This window comes from Cuculus canorus, chromosome 20 (genome assembly GCF_017976375.1).
Source record: "Cuculus canorus isolate bCucCan1 chromosome 20, bCucCan1.pri, whole genome shotgun sequence".
NCBI lineage: Eukaryota > Metazoa > Chordata > Aves > Cuculiformes > Cuculidae > Cuculus > Cuculus canorus.
The window spans coordinates 2,349,319-2,370,805 of record NC_071420.1 but is presented as its reverse complement, the minus strand read 5'-3'; the positions used below and the strand labels follow the sequence as shown (position 1 = coordinate 2,370,805).

The window sequence follows — 21,487 nt, the reverse complement described above, 5'->3', positions numbered from 1 at the left end:
CCGGAACAGGAGCTTTTATTTTAGCTCTCTTTAAAACAACCTTCAGAAACCAGTTTCTGTATGTGTTACAGTCTCTTTTTACAGTTTAACCTCAATCCAATCAGCAGTCTCCAGGGATTTTCAAATCACTACAGATTAAAATCCTCTCTGACTTGACTGTTTGACTAATACTGTGTGTTTAATAATTCTACTTGTGAGAGATTTTATTTGACAAAATCCTGCTGTGTGGACCCTTCAGACGCTATACAGCTGTACTGGAATATAAATCTCTGTTGTCCTTGTTTCTTTACACAGACTATACCCCACCAGTGAGAAAAACAGAAGAAAACTTTATAGTACATATATTACTGTGTTGATATTAACATAACCACTGTAGTATTAAATTTACACACTCCCTTAGAGCAGAGTAGTGAAAATGCGCCTATTACACAAACATTAGATAAACTATCCTGTTGTCTTGACTGGTCACAGAAATCAATTACGCGTATGATTACATTTCAATGAAAGCTATTTTATAAATGGGAAGGAACTGTAATATTCTGTGCTTTAGGCATTCATTAATAAAAGCATTTCAGTGTTAGCATTTGCAAACAGTCTGATTTTTTAGTTTAGGCAGTTTTTAGTATTCTATAGCTCATGTTAAACTCACTGTAAATACTGTGTTCTTATCTTACCACAATGCTGTGACTTCAGATTTGAAAGCAAGAGGTAAAAAAAAAAAGTCATCACCATGGTACCTTTCAGTAAGTATTTGTATAAGACAGCACTTACCCTCGTGTGCAGCTGAAAATCACGATATCCTTTTAAGTATATGGCAATGGTTAGTGAACATGTTATCAGAAAAAAAAAAAAGACAAGACTGATGAACACCACGAATACCAAAGAAAACACAAAGTCAACACGCTTCTACCTGAGGTAGCATCGATCACTGTTGAAACTCCTCTGCGATCAGAAACTGGACGAGACGACCCCGGCATGCTAACAGGTTCTGAGCGCACCGGCTGAATCCTAAATAATAAGTTATAGTTACCACCTGTGTCAAAAGCTTTGCTCAGGAGGGCTGTAGTTGACTCGCAAACCTGAATCAGCTGAACCAATTAAGCAAGCATTTACTTTGAAACCTGCCAACTGTTGGTAATTTCTGTTTTGCGGAGCCAAGGTGTGGGTAATGCACCCAGAGACAGACTGAGGTTCTACCCAAAGAGAGTATCCCCAAACTAGTCTCAGGGGCGAGGGCTCAGAAAGCCTCAAACGTTAATGATCACTCTACTCAAACTGGTTAAAATGCTTCTGCTACCCTCCTGAACAGCAGCATTTTATTAGCCAGTTTAGGAAAAAAAAGATACATTTGTAATTCTCTATTCCTTTTGTTACAAACATCTATATTAATTTTAAAAAACATTTATTTCTTTCTGCATATGTATACACACATACAATAAAAAAAAAAAACATTATATATTTGACTGCTGTATCCTTACTTGTGGGAATAATTACATGCAAGGAGAAATCCCACATTTCAAACCATGTATTTTCAGTCCAAGGACAATCTGCCCAGTTTTAATGGGATTAGTCATATTAGCCGTCTCTCATTTTACTCATAAGAGTTTCAGACAGAGTCCCAAACAATCCAAGTCCACACCACAGAACTTTAGACTTTACATCACACGCAGAGTCAGAAGCACAGAAACTCATTAAATCTCGAGAGCTACCAGCCAGGACACAAACACACGGTGCATAAAGCAGCAGCACAAGCTATCAATGCTTATAAATCTGTGTTTACCTTTGCTCTCCTTCCCTTCCCTAGGCCAACACCCCCAATTCCAAATCAGCCCATGTCCAAAACCAGATGAAATAAATACATGAAAAAGAATTACAAGGAAAAAAGCAAAGGAACGGGAGGGAGGGTGGGAAAAACAGGGAAGGGAAAAACATTCCAGAAGTTCACTTAGTGTTCCAATCACTGACTGCTTCACAGTCAGCATCTAAATCTATGGCATAAAGCTCCCACTCCTGCCTCAGAAAACGCAGTTATTAAGCAATGTAGAAACTGCAAAAGCCAAGACAACACTGAGTAAGGCCACCAGACTGTGCTTTCTCTGCCATTCACGTAAGAAGGGGCAGCAGAAAGGAGTCTAAGCTGCTTGGCCTGGATGAATCCTTACTGTTGTGGAGTCACAGGCTCTGACTGTCATCTGGATAAGCTTGATGAAAACTATTACAGGTTCCACCCGGGTGTCCTCATTGAAGCATTAGGACAGTTATTCACAAAACAAATGTGAAACAGCTTGGAATTTGATTTTGGTTTTACCTGAGACTGTTGAGATCAAGATCATCTGTATCAAAGTCCAGAAGAGGCTGTGGGGTATCGCTCGGACCATGCGACTGCAGCACCGAAGAACTGGATGAAATGACAGTAGTTTGGCCTGAGGGATGGATTGTTTTGAACTGGAACTGCGGGCCCATCCACAGGCGTCGATGAGGCCCAGTGTGAGTCACTATTTCAACCTGTGGCAAGATAGGGAAATGCTTAACAAAAAAACCTGCAATATAGGGAAGGGTTCCTGCAAAACAACGAACCCCCAGAATCCTGCCGTTCCCAAGGAAAAAGAGTGTGTTGCGCCATCAGTTCAGAGGAATGCTGAGCAAGGAAAGATTCAGAATGGCTTTGCTAGACAGCGATGCTCTATCCAAAGCTAAGAGCTTCTTGCAGAGCACGAAACCCCTTGAACCGTCAGCTTGAAGACACTGCACCCTGGCTCTTAAATTGTTCTGTAGAGTGAGAGTCCCTCCTGCCTATCACTTCACCTGACCCCATTCACTCTTCCCTGTGCCATTACAAAATACAAGTTTGAATGCTAAAAAGCTACTCTCATTGTGGCAACAGGGGAACACAATTCCATCTGCATCTATGTGGAGCAGACAGTGGAACTGAAGAAGTTCACCTCCCCCAGATAACCTCAATCCTGACCAGGTCAGCGGATGTACTTTTTAAAAGCAAGCTGTTCCAGCTTTGTTACGGCTGCTTTCTGGAAGTTCACACATTAAACAGCCCTGTTTCACATGTATATAGTGCGACCTGTATTTCAAAGCAAAGCTCCTAATTACTGCTGGCACATCCGAGGGCACCGCTGGCAGAGACCATCTTGCTGGAAAGCAGCAAGATTTGTAACGGAGAGCAACGTGAAGCGCGCTGCAAGACACCGAGCAGCCCAGGTCACACTCATTGCTAGGCAGACGGAATAAAACATGTATGTTCAACACACGGGGTTCAGAAGAGCAGCGACACACGCTTACATATTCATTTAACTGTTCTTCTGACAATTAACAGAAGTGAAGGTGTTTACTTGCAATGAACCACACACATATAATCGATGTACATGAAATACGTTGCTGTGTGTATGTTTACATGTAGATGGACACACGGACACTTCCAATTCCATGCCTACTTGCAAAAGGCATAGAGAACACCAAAGGTGTGTCTAAAAAACAATGACTTCAATAATTCACATTTTTCTCTGTGTATTGAGTTTCTAGACATGAACTTTCAAACAATAAGTTATTTCAGTAAATGAAGCATACAAAATATTTCTTAAATGTCTTTCCATGCTGGTAACTATAAGCATGATAAATATCCATTCTGGCAAACTCTTAACTATAGGAGTGCAAAGAACCATGAAAATTTAAGATGGTAACATTAATGGAAATGTATATGACGAGGAAAATTGGGCCCTGTAAATAAGAGGGTAAACACAGTGTAAGCAATAGAATTTTAAAAATCAGAAAGAGCCTTCAAAGATTAGAAAAAAGAAATATCAAATGAAAATATTAAGCTCTGCTAAACTCATACATTTAAGATGACAAAAATAGGCCATTAAATTCCTACCGGCTTCTGCTAAAACAATGATCAGCTTCTCAGCCAAAATGCAAATCATTGAGGAAATTAATGAAAATATATTTTTGTACATATACGACATAGATGTGTATGAGTAGCAAGTCTTAGTTCTTTAAGAAGTGATTTGAAACACTGGATAATGCTGGTCTAAGTTCTCTGCTAACGTAAGATGACAAATGCACAGCCTATCTCGCGCTACTGCCATCCTTGCATTTATCTCAGCGTAACTCGACCTGACTGTAGACGTTTCTGAGGCAAGGAGCTTTTATGTAGCGGTGTAAATTAGGCCACAGATAAAGTAATCTGTATATTTTAAGCTTGAAACCATCAGTGTCACAGAGCCGAGAGGTAAACAGATGCCTTTGCAATTTTACTGAGGCTACGGCCAGATGTTCCTATTCACTCTCCTGTTGTGTGCAGGACAAACATATTGTATCTACTTCACACTGACAGCACACATTACCCACTGTTCTAATTGAAAAGTTGAAGTGAAGGGCAGGGTTTTTTCACTGCATGCTGTTACTGTTGATAACAACACTTTAATTTTGAAAAACATACTTGCACTTTAGGCCTAATCTGAAGTGGCTTGCTTAGCGAATGCTAGCATTTTCATGCTCAAAAGAGCTATCATCACCCTTTTCACTTAGTGAAAATCAAACATTCCGGAAGCATTCTCTGAATTATCTGTGTTCTGTGACATCACTCGGGATATTCTGTTTCTTATAAATACATTTATTCTTCTAGAGGGATAGATGTGATGAAGTTCAGACAGTCTTAAGTTCCTGTGACATTTTATATCTTCCAAGAATTATTAATAGACCAGCCCCCATTATGTAGGTTTACCTCACTCTCTTTTTCCTGAGGTGACCATACCAGAAAGCCACCAGAACAGTAAAATACACTGCAATACCCAGACAGCGCTGGAGAGGATAGGTCAAAAACCACAGGTGACATCGTGGCCCCAGCGAGCTCAGTACTAAAATTCCTGTTGACTGCACTAACTGAGTAGTTTCACCATCTTTGTGCTCCGACAAATTCGACACAGCACATGCAAAAAGGGTATGTAGCTGTGCCGCCACATCTGAAACCTTAAACCAGGCGAGTGGATTCACGTGAACAGGTTCCCCAATGAATGCTGCTCTTGGACCGGTATATACGGAAACCTAACTTCCCAGTTTAGGAGAAGGCTGTGTACAATTTATTCACCAGTGGGAGAAGCAAATCACATCCATTAATATTTCATATTTATGCCATACACCCCAGCAACACATTTAATGCATCACTCCCATAACAACATTGCTCTTGAACCACAGGAAACCCACCTAATTTGTCAGGATGAATTCCACGTATCAGGTACTCTGTAATTGCCCTGGCAAATACATCCAGACAATGGATAAAAATACAGGGATTTAACCTCATATAAAAGTATTCCACCAATTAGGATCATTTTAAAGCACTGTAGTATCTGTATCTAGCCATAACTCAAAGAAATTATCAGTAGGAAATGCACTAACTGATAACCAGAAAAAGAAGGAAGTAAAGCAATTAAATCTCCCATTTCTTTGTTAAAATGCAGTAAGTATAGCACAGGTCACAGCTGAAAATGCATTGTCATTTTGCCAAGCCAACCTCCTTTATCCACGCCTGAAAAGATACATGTCAGGGCAAAAAGGTAGAAAGGTAACTTTTTGTTGCCAACTTAAACTTCCTACTTCATCCCGTACCTCCCAAGGATGTGACTTGTGCCAGGAAGGATGTTGTTTTTAATACAGCTTGTACAGTTTGTATAAAATGTAAAGACCATCAAATCCATACCATGTTAAGTCAGTTGTGAAGTCAGTTTTACAGACAGCAATGCCCGCGGCCCACTGGAAGCTTACTTTCCAACTTGAGGAGAGTTGTGAACGGGACTTCCAGTGGGTACTATGACTGTTCCACTGAACTGGAACTCCCCGCAAAAAGCGTACCTGTGAAAGCCATTCCTCATCCTCTTGCCCGCTGTGGTCAGACGCTAAGCTATCGTACGACTCGTGTCGAGTGATCGGTCCAGGGCTCCCTGGTGGAACCACTGAAAAAAAAAAACCAGAAAACTGAAAAATGAGGCTTATTATTAAATGCTTTAAAACACCCTCAATTCACAGAGAAAAACTAAATTAATTTTCTTCTTCTATTTGCTACACTCATTTATCTTCATGTGGACTCACTGCAAGAGGAAAATGCTAGTCCTTCGGCTCTGTAGACTTGCATGATACCCAAGACCATTTTTAAAACAATTACCCTATATACATACAGCTTTGGGGAAAAGCACAGCTTAGCATTCAAATGCTACCACAAAAAGAGAGAGAATCATGGTCTCATTGTTGTAAAGATTAATATTTCATGATTTCTGGTCCTTGGGTCATTGAAACACGTTAGCAGAACTCACAGTCTAACTACTTTAGTTTCCTTGGTGGTAGCACCGTGTTGCTCCAACTCAGACTTCACACTCCAGAAAATCGAAAGGGTTTTGAAGAACCAAAATGCAAGCAACCACCCCCGACAATGGGACAGGTGGGATTTTTCTTGTACCTGCTAACCATCAGAGGCCGGATTGGAGGCCCGGATTCAATACCAAGAGCTCATACCCTCTCTGAGGGAGGAACAGACACCACAAAAGCAACTTAATATCAGCAAATGCAACAGTGGTATTTGTACTTAGGTAAAACAAGAGAGCTTTATGCTATAGCATTAAGATACCGGACAATCCTAAAATTAGAACCAATATTTTTATATTCACATAATCTAAAAATGACTCAGAGTTTTTAAAATTGATTTTTGAAAACTATATTATTACAGGGTTGACCTTTATGTGTCAAGTTTCCATCCACTACAAATTTTTTACAGCCATGTTGTAAACCCCTAATAATAGGAGTTTATAAAGGCAAAGCAGACACAACTGTAACCATAAATACAGAATGGCGCCTCTCTAATATAAACAGCACAGGGTTTTCATAAATCCATACAGTATATGAAATAAAGGGATTTTCATCCTGTTTGTGTAAGCGGGTACCTGAACCCAACCTCAGCTACGGAGCTGCTTCTAACACATCTGTATCACGGTGTGTCCTCATTCCGAAACCTGCAGTATATTCAGGCAGGGCCTAACTCAATCAACAGTTATTTAAAGCGCTATATACATTAGGATATGTTCTTACAAAGTGTCAGGGTTCTCCCACAAGACACTATGCATCTGCCACATTCACTGAAACCAACCCAAGCCGTGCTTGCCCGTACGCATACGCACACACCTCAGCAACCACAGATGTTATTGCAGCACTGTGCGTTCATCGGTTTTCAAGATAATACAGAAACTATATTCGTCTGCTTCATTACAACCGTGACAGGTCTAATTCAATGACTTACGGATGCGCCAGCCTCTCCCATATCAAACTGGTATTAAGAAAATACAGGTATCCTCCTGGATTACAAACAGCTGAGGATTCACAGTCGATGTAGATATGAAACCATAATGCCCTCGCTTCTTTCTCACTGCTAAAGTTTATATTTGAAAACAATGAAACACAACCATTATTTTGACACGTTTTGCTGTTGCCCTAATCTTCCCCACATCTCCTGACTCTCCTACAATAAATTCTCAGTCCCGCCTGTTTCTGAGGGCACAGCTGATCAGCTGCAGGCTTTCCTGTTATTGAACTGTGCTAACAAACTCTTCATGACTCCAGCAGATGTTTTTGCTTTCAAACCAACGGCAACTTTATGGACTGTTCTGAATTTTTCTTGTTCCTTCTATCCCAAGGGCAACTACCAGAGCTGTCAGGATGTGGGAAGCTGCTATTCAGCGACTTGCTGCAAAAACACAAGCCCAGGGAGCAGCACCCATCCCACTTTCCCTTCTGCAGTACTTTTACACCGCACTGAAGAGTCAAGACGGCATTAGAGTGAAAAAGGAATTCAAATTTAAGAAGATCTTTAGTCCTATGCTGTACTGCTTTTCCCGACGAACCCCAGCTTTGCATAGATCTTGCAATAACACGTGTTTCAGCGCAGCTTCAGACCACAGCGTTAACTCTTTCTACCAAAAAGTGACGACATTGCTGAATTCCACGAAAAAGCTCTGCCTTAAGAGTTCACCGGCAGGGCAACAGTGATAAAGCTTCAGCTGAGGTCAACCCTCAGTAATTTATTTCGCTATTTAATAAAATAGCATTTATGTACCACACCTATCACAAAAGCAGGCATTTAAAGAGAGTCTGGTTTTGATAGCAGGATCCCATAATGACGGCCCCAGCCTTACCACAGGCAAAGCAGAGCTCGACTCCCACTGCCCTCAGTGGGAGCAGGCAGCGTTTTGTGAGATAAGACCTTATAAGACAAGTGATCCTTGCTGGAGATTTGCCATTGCTGTGCTGCTTATTACAGATCTACATATGGTGGGGGTTTTTTTCCAAGTTAAAAATGGCCTTGAAGTCATAGGAATGAATATGGTCTAAAAATGTAAAACCCATTTTTTCTTCATTTCTGGGTCACACACATCTAGCATCGGTAGCAAGTTCCAAGGTGAGGTTAAAGTCCAGAGGGACGTTTCCAGGAATTTGAGCTTGAAAGTAATCTTCCAGCTTATTTCTTTGAAAATCTGAATTCATGCTGGAAATTATGGCAGCTTCTTCACACATCAGTGTGACTATTCTCATGCTAGAATAAGGAGTTGTTTCAATTCCTAAGAATTTCTCAATGCTACAGGATAGTAAACAATAACATTCAAATTCTTCTTGTAGTGGTTTTTTCTTGCACTCCTGTAATTTCTCTCTCATTGGGAAAATGGCATAGATATAGGCACGGAGCAAGCAATTCCTTGTTGCACAGAGATATTTTACCGGCCGTTGCAGGTGCTTTGTACCTTCCCAAAACAATAAATTCAATGCTTTGTGTCTGAGTTAAGCCAATTTGTTTGCTATTCTTACATCAACATCTGGAACTAAGATATATCTAATATCAAAATGCATCTGAGTTTGTTTACTCTAGAAATACACAAACGGGGAAATTTGTACGATTACATGGAATGAAAAGTACAAAGAAAATTAGTGTTTATTAACAATCTAAGGTGAGAATTAGAACATACAACATCTGTTTATGTAATATAACAGGACATAAGTCCACTTATAAACGCAAAACCGCTTCATAAGCAAGCATTCCAGGTCACTTTTTAAGATCTGTAGTCCTACCTACAGCAAAAATAAGAGGTTTGCCATAAATCTTTGGCAAGAAGGAAGAACCACCTTTGAGCTGCTCCAAAAGAATAGTAGCACCTTTAGTACCTGTCCTCCTTTAAATGAAAAGCGACCTGCATCAACTCTAAATGTGGAGTATGTTCCTCATCCCTCCATCCTGCCTAGCTCTACTGAACCACTCTATATTGAACTAAGGAAAACCAAAATCTCAGCGAAAACTGTTTTTCTTCATTTTCTTTCATGACTTCAACACTGTAATCTTATTTTCTACCCTCAAAATCAAAGGTGTAGGTGCTTACTCATGATCTAAATTCCTAAAGTTTAGAGATTCCCTTCTCTGCAGTTACAGCATTAATCTTACTACTATATTGAAGAATGATTATTAAAGGCAAGGATCTGGAAAAAGAATCACAATACAAATCCAGTCATTCCTGTGATAATTGTTAGAGCCAGGAAAACTGCACAGCACTGACTGCAGAGACAAAAGTTTCAACACAAGCCAAAACAAAGCCTGAAATACAGCTGAGCTGATATTCCTCTGAACTCAGGACGTGAGTCACACAGTGCAATGATTAAGTATGAAAAAACGCCCCACTGTTTTGAGACTTTGCATGATATTTAGTGACAAATAAAGAAAACAAACAATTTATATTAACCTCAAATAACTTGCGTAGACATTCCTGACACATAAGTGTCAGACAAATACACATGCTTGATGAATATTGGAATTAACAAAGTGGGGTTTATTCATATTCATGGGCTAATTATACAATAAATACCTAGGCAAATTTTTGTTCATTCGAAGATTATAAATTGTCATCTTTCAGCAGCACAGAAGTGTTGGAACAAAGAAACATTACAGCTCAATTGGAGTGTGCTCACTTGTGGTTTTAATTTGTGAACAATAAATCATTAGTTTACTTAGTTTTGTGTATTTCTTAAACCAAAAGGTTTTAATTTTCTCATTTATATAAATAAGCTTTACACAATTCAATCTGATTGAGAATTATATATGAAATTCCCAATGTGCTCTTCTCCAAGGGATGTATGTTTGTCCAAATCAAGAGCAAACAAAGGCATTTTCAGACTATAAAGACTATTTGTTCTGTGCTGCCTGCCGTACACATGCCTGCAGACACCCAGAGAGCATTCCTTTCTTTCAATTGAATACACAAAATTTGTAATTTGAAATAAGATTCTAAAATTTAGCAGCAACAGAAACAATGTAATTCGTTGTCTGAAGTCTATCCTGTGTCCACATCTAGTCTCTACTGATGTCCATGGCAGATACACAGAATACAAATGACATATCCCCTGCTTTCATACAAATCACACACCAACATCTGATTTTGATGCTTTTTTGTGGTTCCTAAGTTGTGTCTAAATTGATCATAGGTGGTTTAGAGAACTTAGGTAATCACATGCTTGTCAACAAGCTTCAGGAATGCTTCTCTTAAAGCTGAGCTCCACGATTTGAATGATTTACTTCATGCTTCTTCTGGAACTACTGCTGCATTAGTTACACCGCGTTACCCCTGACAAGTAGAATATGACAGTTCTGGTTTAGGTCTACATGCAGCCACTTCAAATTCAACAGGTTCACCTTTTTTCCATCTTATAGATGTGATCTCACTTCTGTCGGAGGTTGGTTTTGGTATCCCCCATTCAGATTTGCCACACAGTTCAAGTCTACCCGCTGCTTAGCGAGCTTCACCGCACGCACGTCCCTGAATCTCCCCTTGCAGCACACGGCGCTGCCCGATGGCTCTACCTCTGCTCAAGCCTGACTATAAAGCAAAGACTAGACTTTCCTTTTAGACACAGTGCTTACAGCTGTGTTTAAAGTAACCTGTTTGAAGTCTGGTGACATGCTCTAGGGTTTTTTTTACTGAACCAAGTTCTGTTATATTTTTCAAACTTCTGGAGGGGTATGCCATGCAAACTCAAATACTCTCACCCAAAACTTCTCCTCACTCATTTTCAACCCTGTTAGGACTTTTTTGAGATTGTTGTATGCATAAATGACATAAGATTAAGCTGAATCCCTTCTTGTAAACCAGGAATTTAGCCAGTCTAACAGCTCACACCATCAACTGATTTCTAGATTTATTCACTCATTATTTGTCTATTGTCCACAGTTTATAAGGTACTTTATAGACCATCCAGCCTCTGTATCAGCACTTTATTCTTACAGGAATAGGTAGGTCTATAATCAGGATATGAATACTCCTCAGATTTTAACCAGTTTTGATGACTGCTTTACTCACTCCCTACTTCACACTGGTCTGATAGTCAGCAGCCTGGAGCTTTTTGTTCCCTGAGTGGTGCTGGCTAGTTGTTTGGGCTTCATCAATATTCCTGGTTGCACTGCAAGACAGGTAAACACTCACTGTGCTTAACTCCAGCTTCTTTTTCTAAAGTCCCCACAGGAAACTACAGTCAAATACAATGAACATTTAAAGCTGAGCAGAGCTAGAACCTGATATTACTCAAGTACGAAGTATCTTAAGGCTGTTCAACACTTTAAACACGCAGACTGTGAGCAGACTAGCGGTTCTGTACCAAAGGATAACACATATATTCTTTTCCTGAGTTTAAGAATAATTTCAGCTGCACGAACCTACGGCAAAATCCTTCTGATGGCCATCTTTAAAGAATTATGGAAGAGGTAACTATTTCTATAATTCACTGACTTCAAAAGTATGTTTGACATTATTGTCGGGAAAATTATGTTAACCATGGATTACTGTTACAATCAAAGTATGTAGTGAGAAGTCAAGAGGCTTAGTAGTAAATTTTCAAAGCGGTGCGTGGGGATTTACCCGTTTGACTCCCATTAACGTCAATAGGAGTCGCGCGGCTAAATCCCTGTACACTGCTTTGAAAACTGACCCCTTCGTGTTGATGGACCCCTCTCTAAGAAGTTCCAGATGACCATGTAAGAATAGTAAAGAACTGTTTCAGCATGTGCCCTTGTTCGTTATTGTTGTTTGTACACATCTGAAAGTATTTTAATTCCTATACGCAGTGCTGTTTCCAGCATTTAGTTTATAAAATATGGATTAAGATGGGCAAGTACTCAGTAATCTGATGAAGCCACGCACATGCCCAGGTGTACATACGCATCAAAAACTTAACATACATTGGCAGCATCCAATGCACCTTACGGAGTTAATTTTTATTCACCTTGTCTAAATTATTTCACAAACACCAATTACGGTTGAAGAATGTAGCATGATTTACTCCGTCGCTTATGTGCAACGATGCAGCACTGCTATGAAATGACATCTGCCCCGTTCCTCTTTACCCCAATCAGTCCTCTGCTCAGTCAGAAATCAAATTTGCTTCCCTTTACCACTTAATCCTGTTTCCTGTAGGGAGCAGGAAGCACAGGTTACAGTTTTAGGGAAACTTAGTTTTCCCTTAAAAAAGACCCTGAACTAGAATTTCATTAGAAACATCTTTTCTGGAATGGGAAGGTGATCCAGATTATCCAGAAAATTCCATTTTCACTGCTTGTGACTACCGCCAGCAACCCCCAAAAACATGTAACAATTTTGTAAGAGAAATGCATGCTTGGAATCGGTTTCCCTTGAAATTTTTTAACTGTAGCCATAAAATATATATATATACAAAATATGTATGTTGAAGATCAGCTACAGTTGTAAACATAGTAAAAAAATTCCAAATACGAAATATTTTTTATATTGCCAAAATTCTTTTACAACATATTTTATCTATATCACTTATATTTTCATATATATATATATACACACACACACTTATATTTTCATGTAATATATGGAAAGAATACCCAACTCAAGATTAACACTTAAGAATTAATCCTCTAAAATCCTCCTCAAAATTTTGAGGAATTGTAAGTTTTTCCCCAAGGATTTGGATTTTTAAAGGACATCTGCACAACTCCTTTCAAACTACTGATGCAGAGATCCAGGAAGCTCTTTTAAACTGTATGTTGCATTCTTTCATTATACGGCAATCACAAAGTAGAATTTCATGAGGATGATACACTGGCTAAAGGCAATTTCAAGCAGAAAGAATAATGATGGCAAACTGAGAAACCAGAAAATGTAAAGAATATTCCAATCTGGATAATGAAGTTAAATGTCGGTACCCAAAGCACTACATAATATCTCAGATGTGTGCTGGGTGTACAAAGAATACCAACATAACGCAGTTTTGCGTCTCTTGATGAGAACAGGGGGCAAAACCTGGCAGGATCATTGAACCTAACATGTCCCGTGATCAGAGCCTCACTCAATCTCCCGAAGGGCTGGGTTTACACCCGCCCAGCACAGGTGAAGCAGCCTCCCCTGTCTGCCTTCCTGCACATCTCCTGTAGCTCTGCAGCACCCGTTCCATCACTGACCTTTCACGAATGATGTGTGATTTCCTACGGTCTTAAGCCTATAACACAAATTTGTGGAAAGACCCTCATCTGTGGGGCACTGGTTCATCTGAAAGGCCAGTAGTTCAGGCAACGTTCGCAATCAGTACGATAAAATGGTGGCGGTTTAAAATGTTAACCCACACATCACCGCTTCCTCCAACTCCTCTCCGGGCTTCACAGCACGGCGGCTCATACAAACTCAAGAAGGCTTCACCCACTTCAGGGTAAAGTCAGAGAGCTTGGTTTAGACAGCCTTCATTGGCGGGTCACGTCAAACTGGCCAACTTTGCTTTGAAGTGCCACCAGCACTGCTGTGGGACCAGTAAAGTCCAGCAGAGAGAGAGTAAAGGGCAGCTGAGAGCATGGACTGCTGAAACTACTCCAAACTCCCATCCAACTGCAGCCAAGCAGAGATGTCACAGCAACAGAGCAAAAAGGCTTCGAACACCTCGTAACTACACGATAGTGTAATTGTTGCTACAGAACAGGCTCTGGTTTTGATCAGCTTTATTATTTGAAATCGAGCTCTGTTGTGATAGACATTGAACATACACGTAGCAAGATCCAGCTCTTGCCCCACAGAACGCAGTGGGGTACGTGCCATAACGTGTATTCTTTCATATTAGTGAGAAAGAACACACTCTTAAATATGCACACACAAAACAGTGCGAGAAGAAAAATAGAGGTAGAAGGCTAAGAAGTGGTAGAACACTAAATAAAATTATCAGTCCCAGTTCACTGGCCTATTACCAGACCACCACCATGCTTCGCTGTGCACGGGAACTTACAGACCAGAATAACCAGATTCCTTTCTGAGTCTGCTCGGTGTAACTCGTATGGCAGCAGTTTGGCTACGATTACATGCATCATAGCTTGTTTTTCATAGTACATATTCACACAGTTATTTAATACACTCGCTACTCCTACTCTCAGTCCAGCTTTCCACTGCACAATATTCACTAGGTCTATGTAAGGAATTTTTATTTCCAGCACTGGAATGTATGAAAGGAATATAAAATAGGCCATAAAGAACCACAACGTTGCTTGGAGACAAGTCTTGCTCAGGGTGCATAGCTTTCATTAGAGGGAGCAGGAAGTGCAAACATGATGTCAGAGTTACAGAGATTATCTGTATAAATTGTGTTATCACTTAGCCCAAACAAACAGTGAGGAAAGGCTAACCCCCTCCCTTTGAAGACAAGGAATAGTTACTAAGCTTGACTTCTAATGAAAGCCATTTTCAGTAAAACGCAAGATATGTACAACAGTTGGCCTAGAAATGAAAATCTGTTTTAACAGCCAAAAGTCAAAGGCAGCTATAAATACAGACCTTAATCTTTTCAAGAATCCCTTAACAAAGTCTATAAAACTGATTATATCTTCAGGCCTGACTCAAGAGCAAATTCTTACTCAGAAATAAGTAACAGCTCTGCAAGTACTACTTAGAGACCAGTACAGGAACAAAGAACGAGAATACAGAGCACTGGTTCGAACCCTAATGTCGTGGCATATGAATTACATTGCATTTAGAATAAACAATTAATGAGACAGCAGAAGCCTCAGCTACATATCCATTTTTCTGAGAGAGAAACAATTTCCAGAAGCAGTCAGAGTGGGATAAAGAAACACTGCATCATTCCTTTTAACACAACAAAAATGGTCTTTGATTATTTAAAAGCCAATTGCAAAGATCTGTCTTCAAAACCTCCTATTGGAGGTTTAATAGCAGAGAGGTGCAAGTACACTTACCAGCAACACTATAGTGAAGTAGAGACTTTTGTTTTAACAAAATCTATATTTATACGATTACATTTCCTATGGTTGAGGGCAGCTGTAATTAATGGATTTCCCTCCTTCCCCTAATGCAGTCATTTGTCAATTTAAACACAGAATGTCCAATCAATTTTGATGTATTTAGTAAGCAATTTGTCAGAGAGTACTGCATAACAGTTAATATATTAATTCTTGTCACTGGCCTGCTTCTGACAACTGCAGGTTGTCTCCATAAAACTGGTTCTGATGAGCCAAAACTCTTGCCTGGAATATGAAGGTGCCCTTTCCAGAGCCAGAGGAGAGCAGTCATTCTCATTTTCATTCAATACCTTTTTGGGGCAGTTTTCAGTCTGATTTCAAGCTTATTTTCATTAATGTGTTAATTGTCCACATTTCAAAAATGTCCATATTTCAATTACAGTCCATTCCTCCAGCGCAATGAAAAAGGGAATTCAAAGAGGAGGGGTAAGGAAGCCAGGAAATAAGAACTACGAAATGAGGATGAACGACTTTCCACTGTTATGCAAAGTTACCCATTTTCACTCCAACTCCATTACCAGGCACATGTCGGTATGGACTCAACCATGAAAAGGTAATGTACAGAACTGAGTCAAAGGAAACTGGGGTTAAGTCAATGAAAATGTAAGACTCTGTGTCATAGTAATGGTGAAGAGTGTTCCTTGGGAAAAAACCTGAACACAAACAGCAAATTGTCATGGACGTGAAAGGCAGATCTTAACAGCATGCCTCAAGAGTTTATACTAGGAGAAATATCTTAATTCCTAAGTAGTAAACAGCAGGAAGCAAATAGTATTTAAAGAACAAATAACGCTGAAACTTGGCAATTCTCTGAAGGAAAGCCAAGTCCTTCACATCGCAAGTTCCCGTGGATACCAAAAACCCTCCTACGTATGCACACAACGCTTTGCACATCTCTCCTCCTGCTGTCAGGTCTGCTATGACCGTCTAATGACAGCAGGTGATGGCATTTATGTTGTGGGAAAGAAATCTAGGAAGAATAAAATGTGGCTTACCTTTCCCTCCTGTCATTATTAGGTTTAGGAGTTGCTCAGGCAAATAAAGAGGGAACACTAGAAACACAAATAAGGTAATATATTACATATTAAAACTGATGAAGGTAGGAGGGAAACATCCAGCACATCACATCCAGTACCGAAGACCTGAGGACTGTAATACATCCAAGGTTTCACACGATGCAGTCTTAGGAAAACAAAAGTAATTCTGAAATCTGTTCTGGCAGAAGCCGAGGAGATTGTCGGGACTGGTTATTTTTACCCTGACCAACTGCAAAAAGCCTGAAACAGGAGAAGCAGGATGCCAACGCTTCCTGCAGGCCAGGGGGTTGTGGAATCTAACACGCAAGTTCACTTTCAAGCCATGAACTTACAGGAAGGTCCAAATCTCTCGCTACCCACTCTCTCACCTCCCTGCACCACCCGTGGCTGTGATAAAGCGCTCAGGTAGATGCGAACTGCATACTCTGATCCAGGTTTCAGCAGCAGATGTCACAGATGACCTCAAAGCAATGAAACAGCTGTTCTAATCCACTTACAAATACCCTTGGGATAAAGGTCTTGGACACTTGTTGTGCACAATATTTCTTCAAACAATGGTTCCTTGGTTATTTCCTTATTAGCCATGAATATAATATGAAGATTCTTTAACAAAAGCTGAACTGAGTGTAAATAACTAAATGCAGTATTTTCAGAATACTCTCTTTTTATCACAGGAACTTACTGGCCTACTTTCTGCTTTTCAAAGACGAAGGAAGATTTCAGTCCTGTGTTTTGGCATCAAACAGAGTATTTATGAAAACCTGCACAGTACAGTCCTCCATCCAGGCCGCCAGACGCTTCATTGTTCTGGCCGTCTGCTGACAGAGGTACTCTGTGCTAAAAAGCACACTGAGTATTTTTCAATGACCCAGGGGGCAAAGGTCACTTATTATAAATGGATAATGAGACCTAATGCAATGTTCTGAGTGTGGACAAAGAAAGGGTCTATCCATACCCCCTTGTGACTTGGTCATTCAGGCTTTTATTTCCCCTGCACACTTAATGGAGCCAAACAATTGGCAGAAATGCTATACAGAAACTGAGAGAAACTGCTGTATTCTACCTCTGATAGACAGATACAAATAGTGACCCTGAAACGGCGCCAGAACTCCTCTTACCACTAACGTGGCAGACAGATGTAACATTCACCCTAACCCCCTATTTAGCTATTTGCTGGCAATTAAACTCCCTGACGGAAGTGATAGCACATCAAACCACAGGCTTCAGCTAATGTCAACCCAGTGCATTACTGCAGGTAAGCACAGCCAGATAACTCTGTTTTAGCGTGTATTTAATAAGGGAAAGCTAACAGGTGTCTTGGGCTCTTTTGTGTGAATCCTGGTTGACTCCATTTTTTCAGAAACTGCATCGAGTACATTCACACAGAATAAATCCAGAAGAAAAATAAAACTTCAAAGACGACCAGATATACACAAACTTCTCTGTGAATGCTGTTTTTACTATATTCTCTAGATTCTTTTTTGTCTTTAAGAGTTTATTATTCTATTTTTCTGTACCTTATGTACCAATCTGAATGAATTCTAATTATGTGAATTAATACTTGAATTAAAATTCTTCACTGTAATTCCAATAATACAAATTAATTAATAAGTTGGAATTTAGCTACCATTCATTCTTCTTCCTTTAAAAAGTTCCCCATACAAACCCATGCGAAATGCATCATATTTGAGCTGTTAATGAAATACACTGTATGAACCACACCTACCCCCAGTTTCAGTATGGGGGATACATGTGATCTGTGTATGCTCACAGGAAGGCTTTTGTTGAGACTTTATCTATGCAATACATTGCTTTAAATTTCAACAGAAGCGAAAAATCAGACAAACTACTTTTACAAAACACCCAAAACTCTCCAGAAAGCATTCTGTGCTCTTGGACGCGTACTGCAATCACTGCATACTCCATACAATTATTTATAAGCTTGCTAATACACAAGGGAAATAGCTAGTGGGGCTGATAAAGATATCTACAGCCAGAGCAGAGAATTTGGGGAGGGTGAGGCAGGGAAGAAATCTGTCCCAAACAGGCAAGCTGCAAGGACTCACAGGCATTGGTAGTTTGTGAATTAAAGCTGGGTTTAGAGAATGTTTCAGGACCACTCGGCATTGCTGTTTTCCCTGAAGATAGTCTTGTTAGATAAATTGCAAAGCAATAGCCTTGACAGCCCTAAAGAACAATAAATGCACACAGCAAAGGACAGCATCCTTTTATCCTAATGCTTTGTCTTACACAGATATTTTAACTACCAACAGGCCAAGAGGATCTATATTAAAGAAGAAGTGCTGGAACAAGGTCTTAACATTGCATCCCTCATGGCAGGAAACAGATTATAGTTTTCCTTGCAAGCATGTCTAGCTAAACATGACTTATTGAAACGCTGCAGTTTCAGTGGATGAGCCTGTTTGTCTTTTTTATCTCCTTATCATAAAAGTTATTTAATGTCATCACCAGCAACAGGTGCATAAGCAATGGATAAAAATATAAATAACAAAATTAATTATTGGCAACATAAGCAGACCATGTCACAGCAGTTACTTTAAACTACAATATGAAATTTCACCTATGCTCTGTAGTTAATAGTATCTATTAAAGGCTTTTATATAAACTACAAATATACTTGTTGACCTGACTGTACTCAATGTTTCAAAATTTTTATATAAAAATGTAAATATAGGCTTGCACATGTAACTTTAGGCCTATTCATTTAAAAACAGCGATCTGCATTTGTAAAGTAAAATATTTTACAACCAAAACAGATCCTTGCAAGTACCTTTTACCTCAAAGCAGAGCTCACATACCTATAAGGGAAAGTAAAATAACACAGGAATCTAGCTCAAAACTCTAGCCAAAAGGCACATCTAATGCAATGTTGTGTGCTATTAATTAATTTTTCATATTCCTTTCTACCTTTTGAGGTTTTTTCCATTTTCTGTGCAGCACGGAAAAAAGGAAGACCCTGATCTGGTAGGTTTCCACAATATTTTGAGCTCAGAGCCCATCAACAGATGGACAGGTAGAAGCAACAGATTTAATCTGGTGCCAGTGTTGCTTTTACTGCTCACATTCAGATATTCTGCCTTTCGGCCCAGATGTCCACTTTCTGCATTTTAAAATGCCTGCGCCACATAACATGCTGGCCTTAGCTGCACTGACAACTGTGCAGAGGGTCCAATTTCCCCATGAGTACCTTTACACAAGCCAAGAGTTGTTCCCTTGTGAAACTTTGACTGCTACATCACTTTGATCTTGACTGTACCTTAGATAAAAAAAAGGAGAGGCTTGCTACACACTGTTAATAGCCTTCTCTTTTTGAATTGTCAAAATAAAAACCAAAAAATAACATAAATACTTATTTAGCTATAAAACCAATATAAAATACTTGTTATTATATAACCACGCATATATCTTCTACCTATATGTATAACCATGTTTCTGATTATGCAATTCCATGCATATTGCCTCCTCCTGAACAATGGGGCTGGAGAAGACGCAGGACAAGCAGGTGGGGCAGCTGTCCCTGGAAGCGATGCCAAGGCTCCCAAGGGAAGCAGCTGCCTGAGACACTGGCTGGAAGTGACCCAGCAATCAGGAGTTCCAGAGGAGAGAGAAAACGCAGATGCACTCACTTGTCACCAAGTATTGAATTCACAAGAGGAAATGGCTAAAAGCATGAGAAGAAATGAGGTGAAGAAACCTTGGAGACTTTAGGGGATCTAGGGGGTCACACTGGCAAAGCCTGCCAAGCACTCACGTTCTGGCTATACAATAACCTCATAACTTTGATTCATATAAAAAAGAAACTGTATTTGCTACTCTACCATTACCAATATGGTTGGTTACGTGAAGCTCTGTATTTTTTCTGGGGTAGAATATGTACTGAAATAAGTGCAGGTTGAAAAAATGAGTCGGAAAGTCACACTCGGCTTAAAACATGCTCATAAGACAAGACAGAAAGTTGTCAGCTACTCACAGCCAGCAAGAAGATACTGGTAGAACTGCACGGCGTCTGCAGCCAGGAGCAGTGGGTGGTTTGCACTAAATGGTGGTTGGAGTTCATTCCACTGAGGAGTTCTGAGGTAAAACACAAGACTATTAATATTTAAGCTAATACAGAGAATGTAAACCAGTGTTTCTGTCATCACATGTAATTATCTATACAAGCTCACAAAATGTTTGTAATTATTTAAATTAGCTTGTTCAAACACTGCAAGACACCACAGGCAGTTGAGCAGCATGACCAAAACGTGCAGATTGTGAGGCAAAGACAATACTTGCTTGTTGACTGCAGCATGTATTGCGCAAAAAAAAATGAGGAAGGCGGTTTACATTAAGCTCGTAAATATATTTAGGACCATTGTATGTCATGCTGACGTTATATAAACACACAAGAGAAGCTGGGGAACTTTTTTGTTCTGTTAACTAGCACAGCTTTGATACTCTGAAGTCATTGAGCATTTAAAAACTGTGAAAATAAAGCTGTGTAAAGTTATGGAATATTGATCCAATTAGAATTTTCAATTCCATTACAACCTACTCATTTCAACAATAATGGTCTAGAAGTCTGTGTTGTAATTTTAATTAGGGTGGGCCATTCCTAAATAGCTTGGTAAATCAAGTATTGATCAATCTCGTCCAGCCATAAGCAGCACTAAGGAATGCAGGAGCCAAGAAAAATCAATAGAAAAATATCTTAAAACGTCAAAAGCACCGACAACAATTTCTCATCAATTTTTGTTTACTTTCTTCCACATGTCAGGAATAATCTCTTCAACTGACTTAAGAAATGCTACCTTCAGCTACTTTACAGGACAACTCACCTAATTCTTCACAATGCTTCATAGCACAAACCTTACTCAGGTCTCATGGCAGAATCTGGTACTTCAACACTATTGAAATAATTGTTTCTAGGCCTTATGTAAAAGCTAAATTACAATCTGATCATCTAAAATCATCAACTAATAAGGCTCTCCATCAATCCATAAACAAGTTCATGCAGCTCCATGTCTACATAAGTATTTAGGTGGTTACCTCCCATTCAGACGCGTAAGTACTAACAGAACTATATGAAAAGGTAGGCTTGAATTTG

General features: G+C 39.6%; 1 protein-coding gene across 10 annotated transcripts in view; it reads right to left on the bottom strand.

The window, feature by feature from the left end:
- Positions 1 to 21,487, bottom strand: part of BCAS3 (BCAS3 microtubule associated cell migration factor) — a 349,601-nt gene that overhangs the window by 189,726 nt on the left and 138,388 nt on the right. For all 10 annotated transcript variants that reach the window (XR_008453135.1, XM_054085103.1, XM_054085105.1 and 7 more), the window contains 4 exons: positions 20,372 to 20,472; positions 5,860 to 5,960; positions 2,309 to 2,505; positions 911 to 1,008 (listed from right to left, as the gene is read on the bottom strand). Coding sequence is in view for 9 of the 10 variants with exons in the window: in XM_054085103.1 (XP_053941078.1) it covers positions 911 to 1,008; positions 2,309 to 2,505; positions 5,860 to 5,960; positions 20,372 to 20,472 (497 nt within the window). In the remaining variant the exon portion in view is untranslated. The remainder of the gene's footprint in view (positions 1 to 910; positions 1,009 to 2,308; positions 2,506 to 5,859; positions 5,961 to 20,371; positions 20,473 to 21,487) is intronic.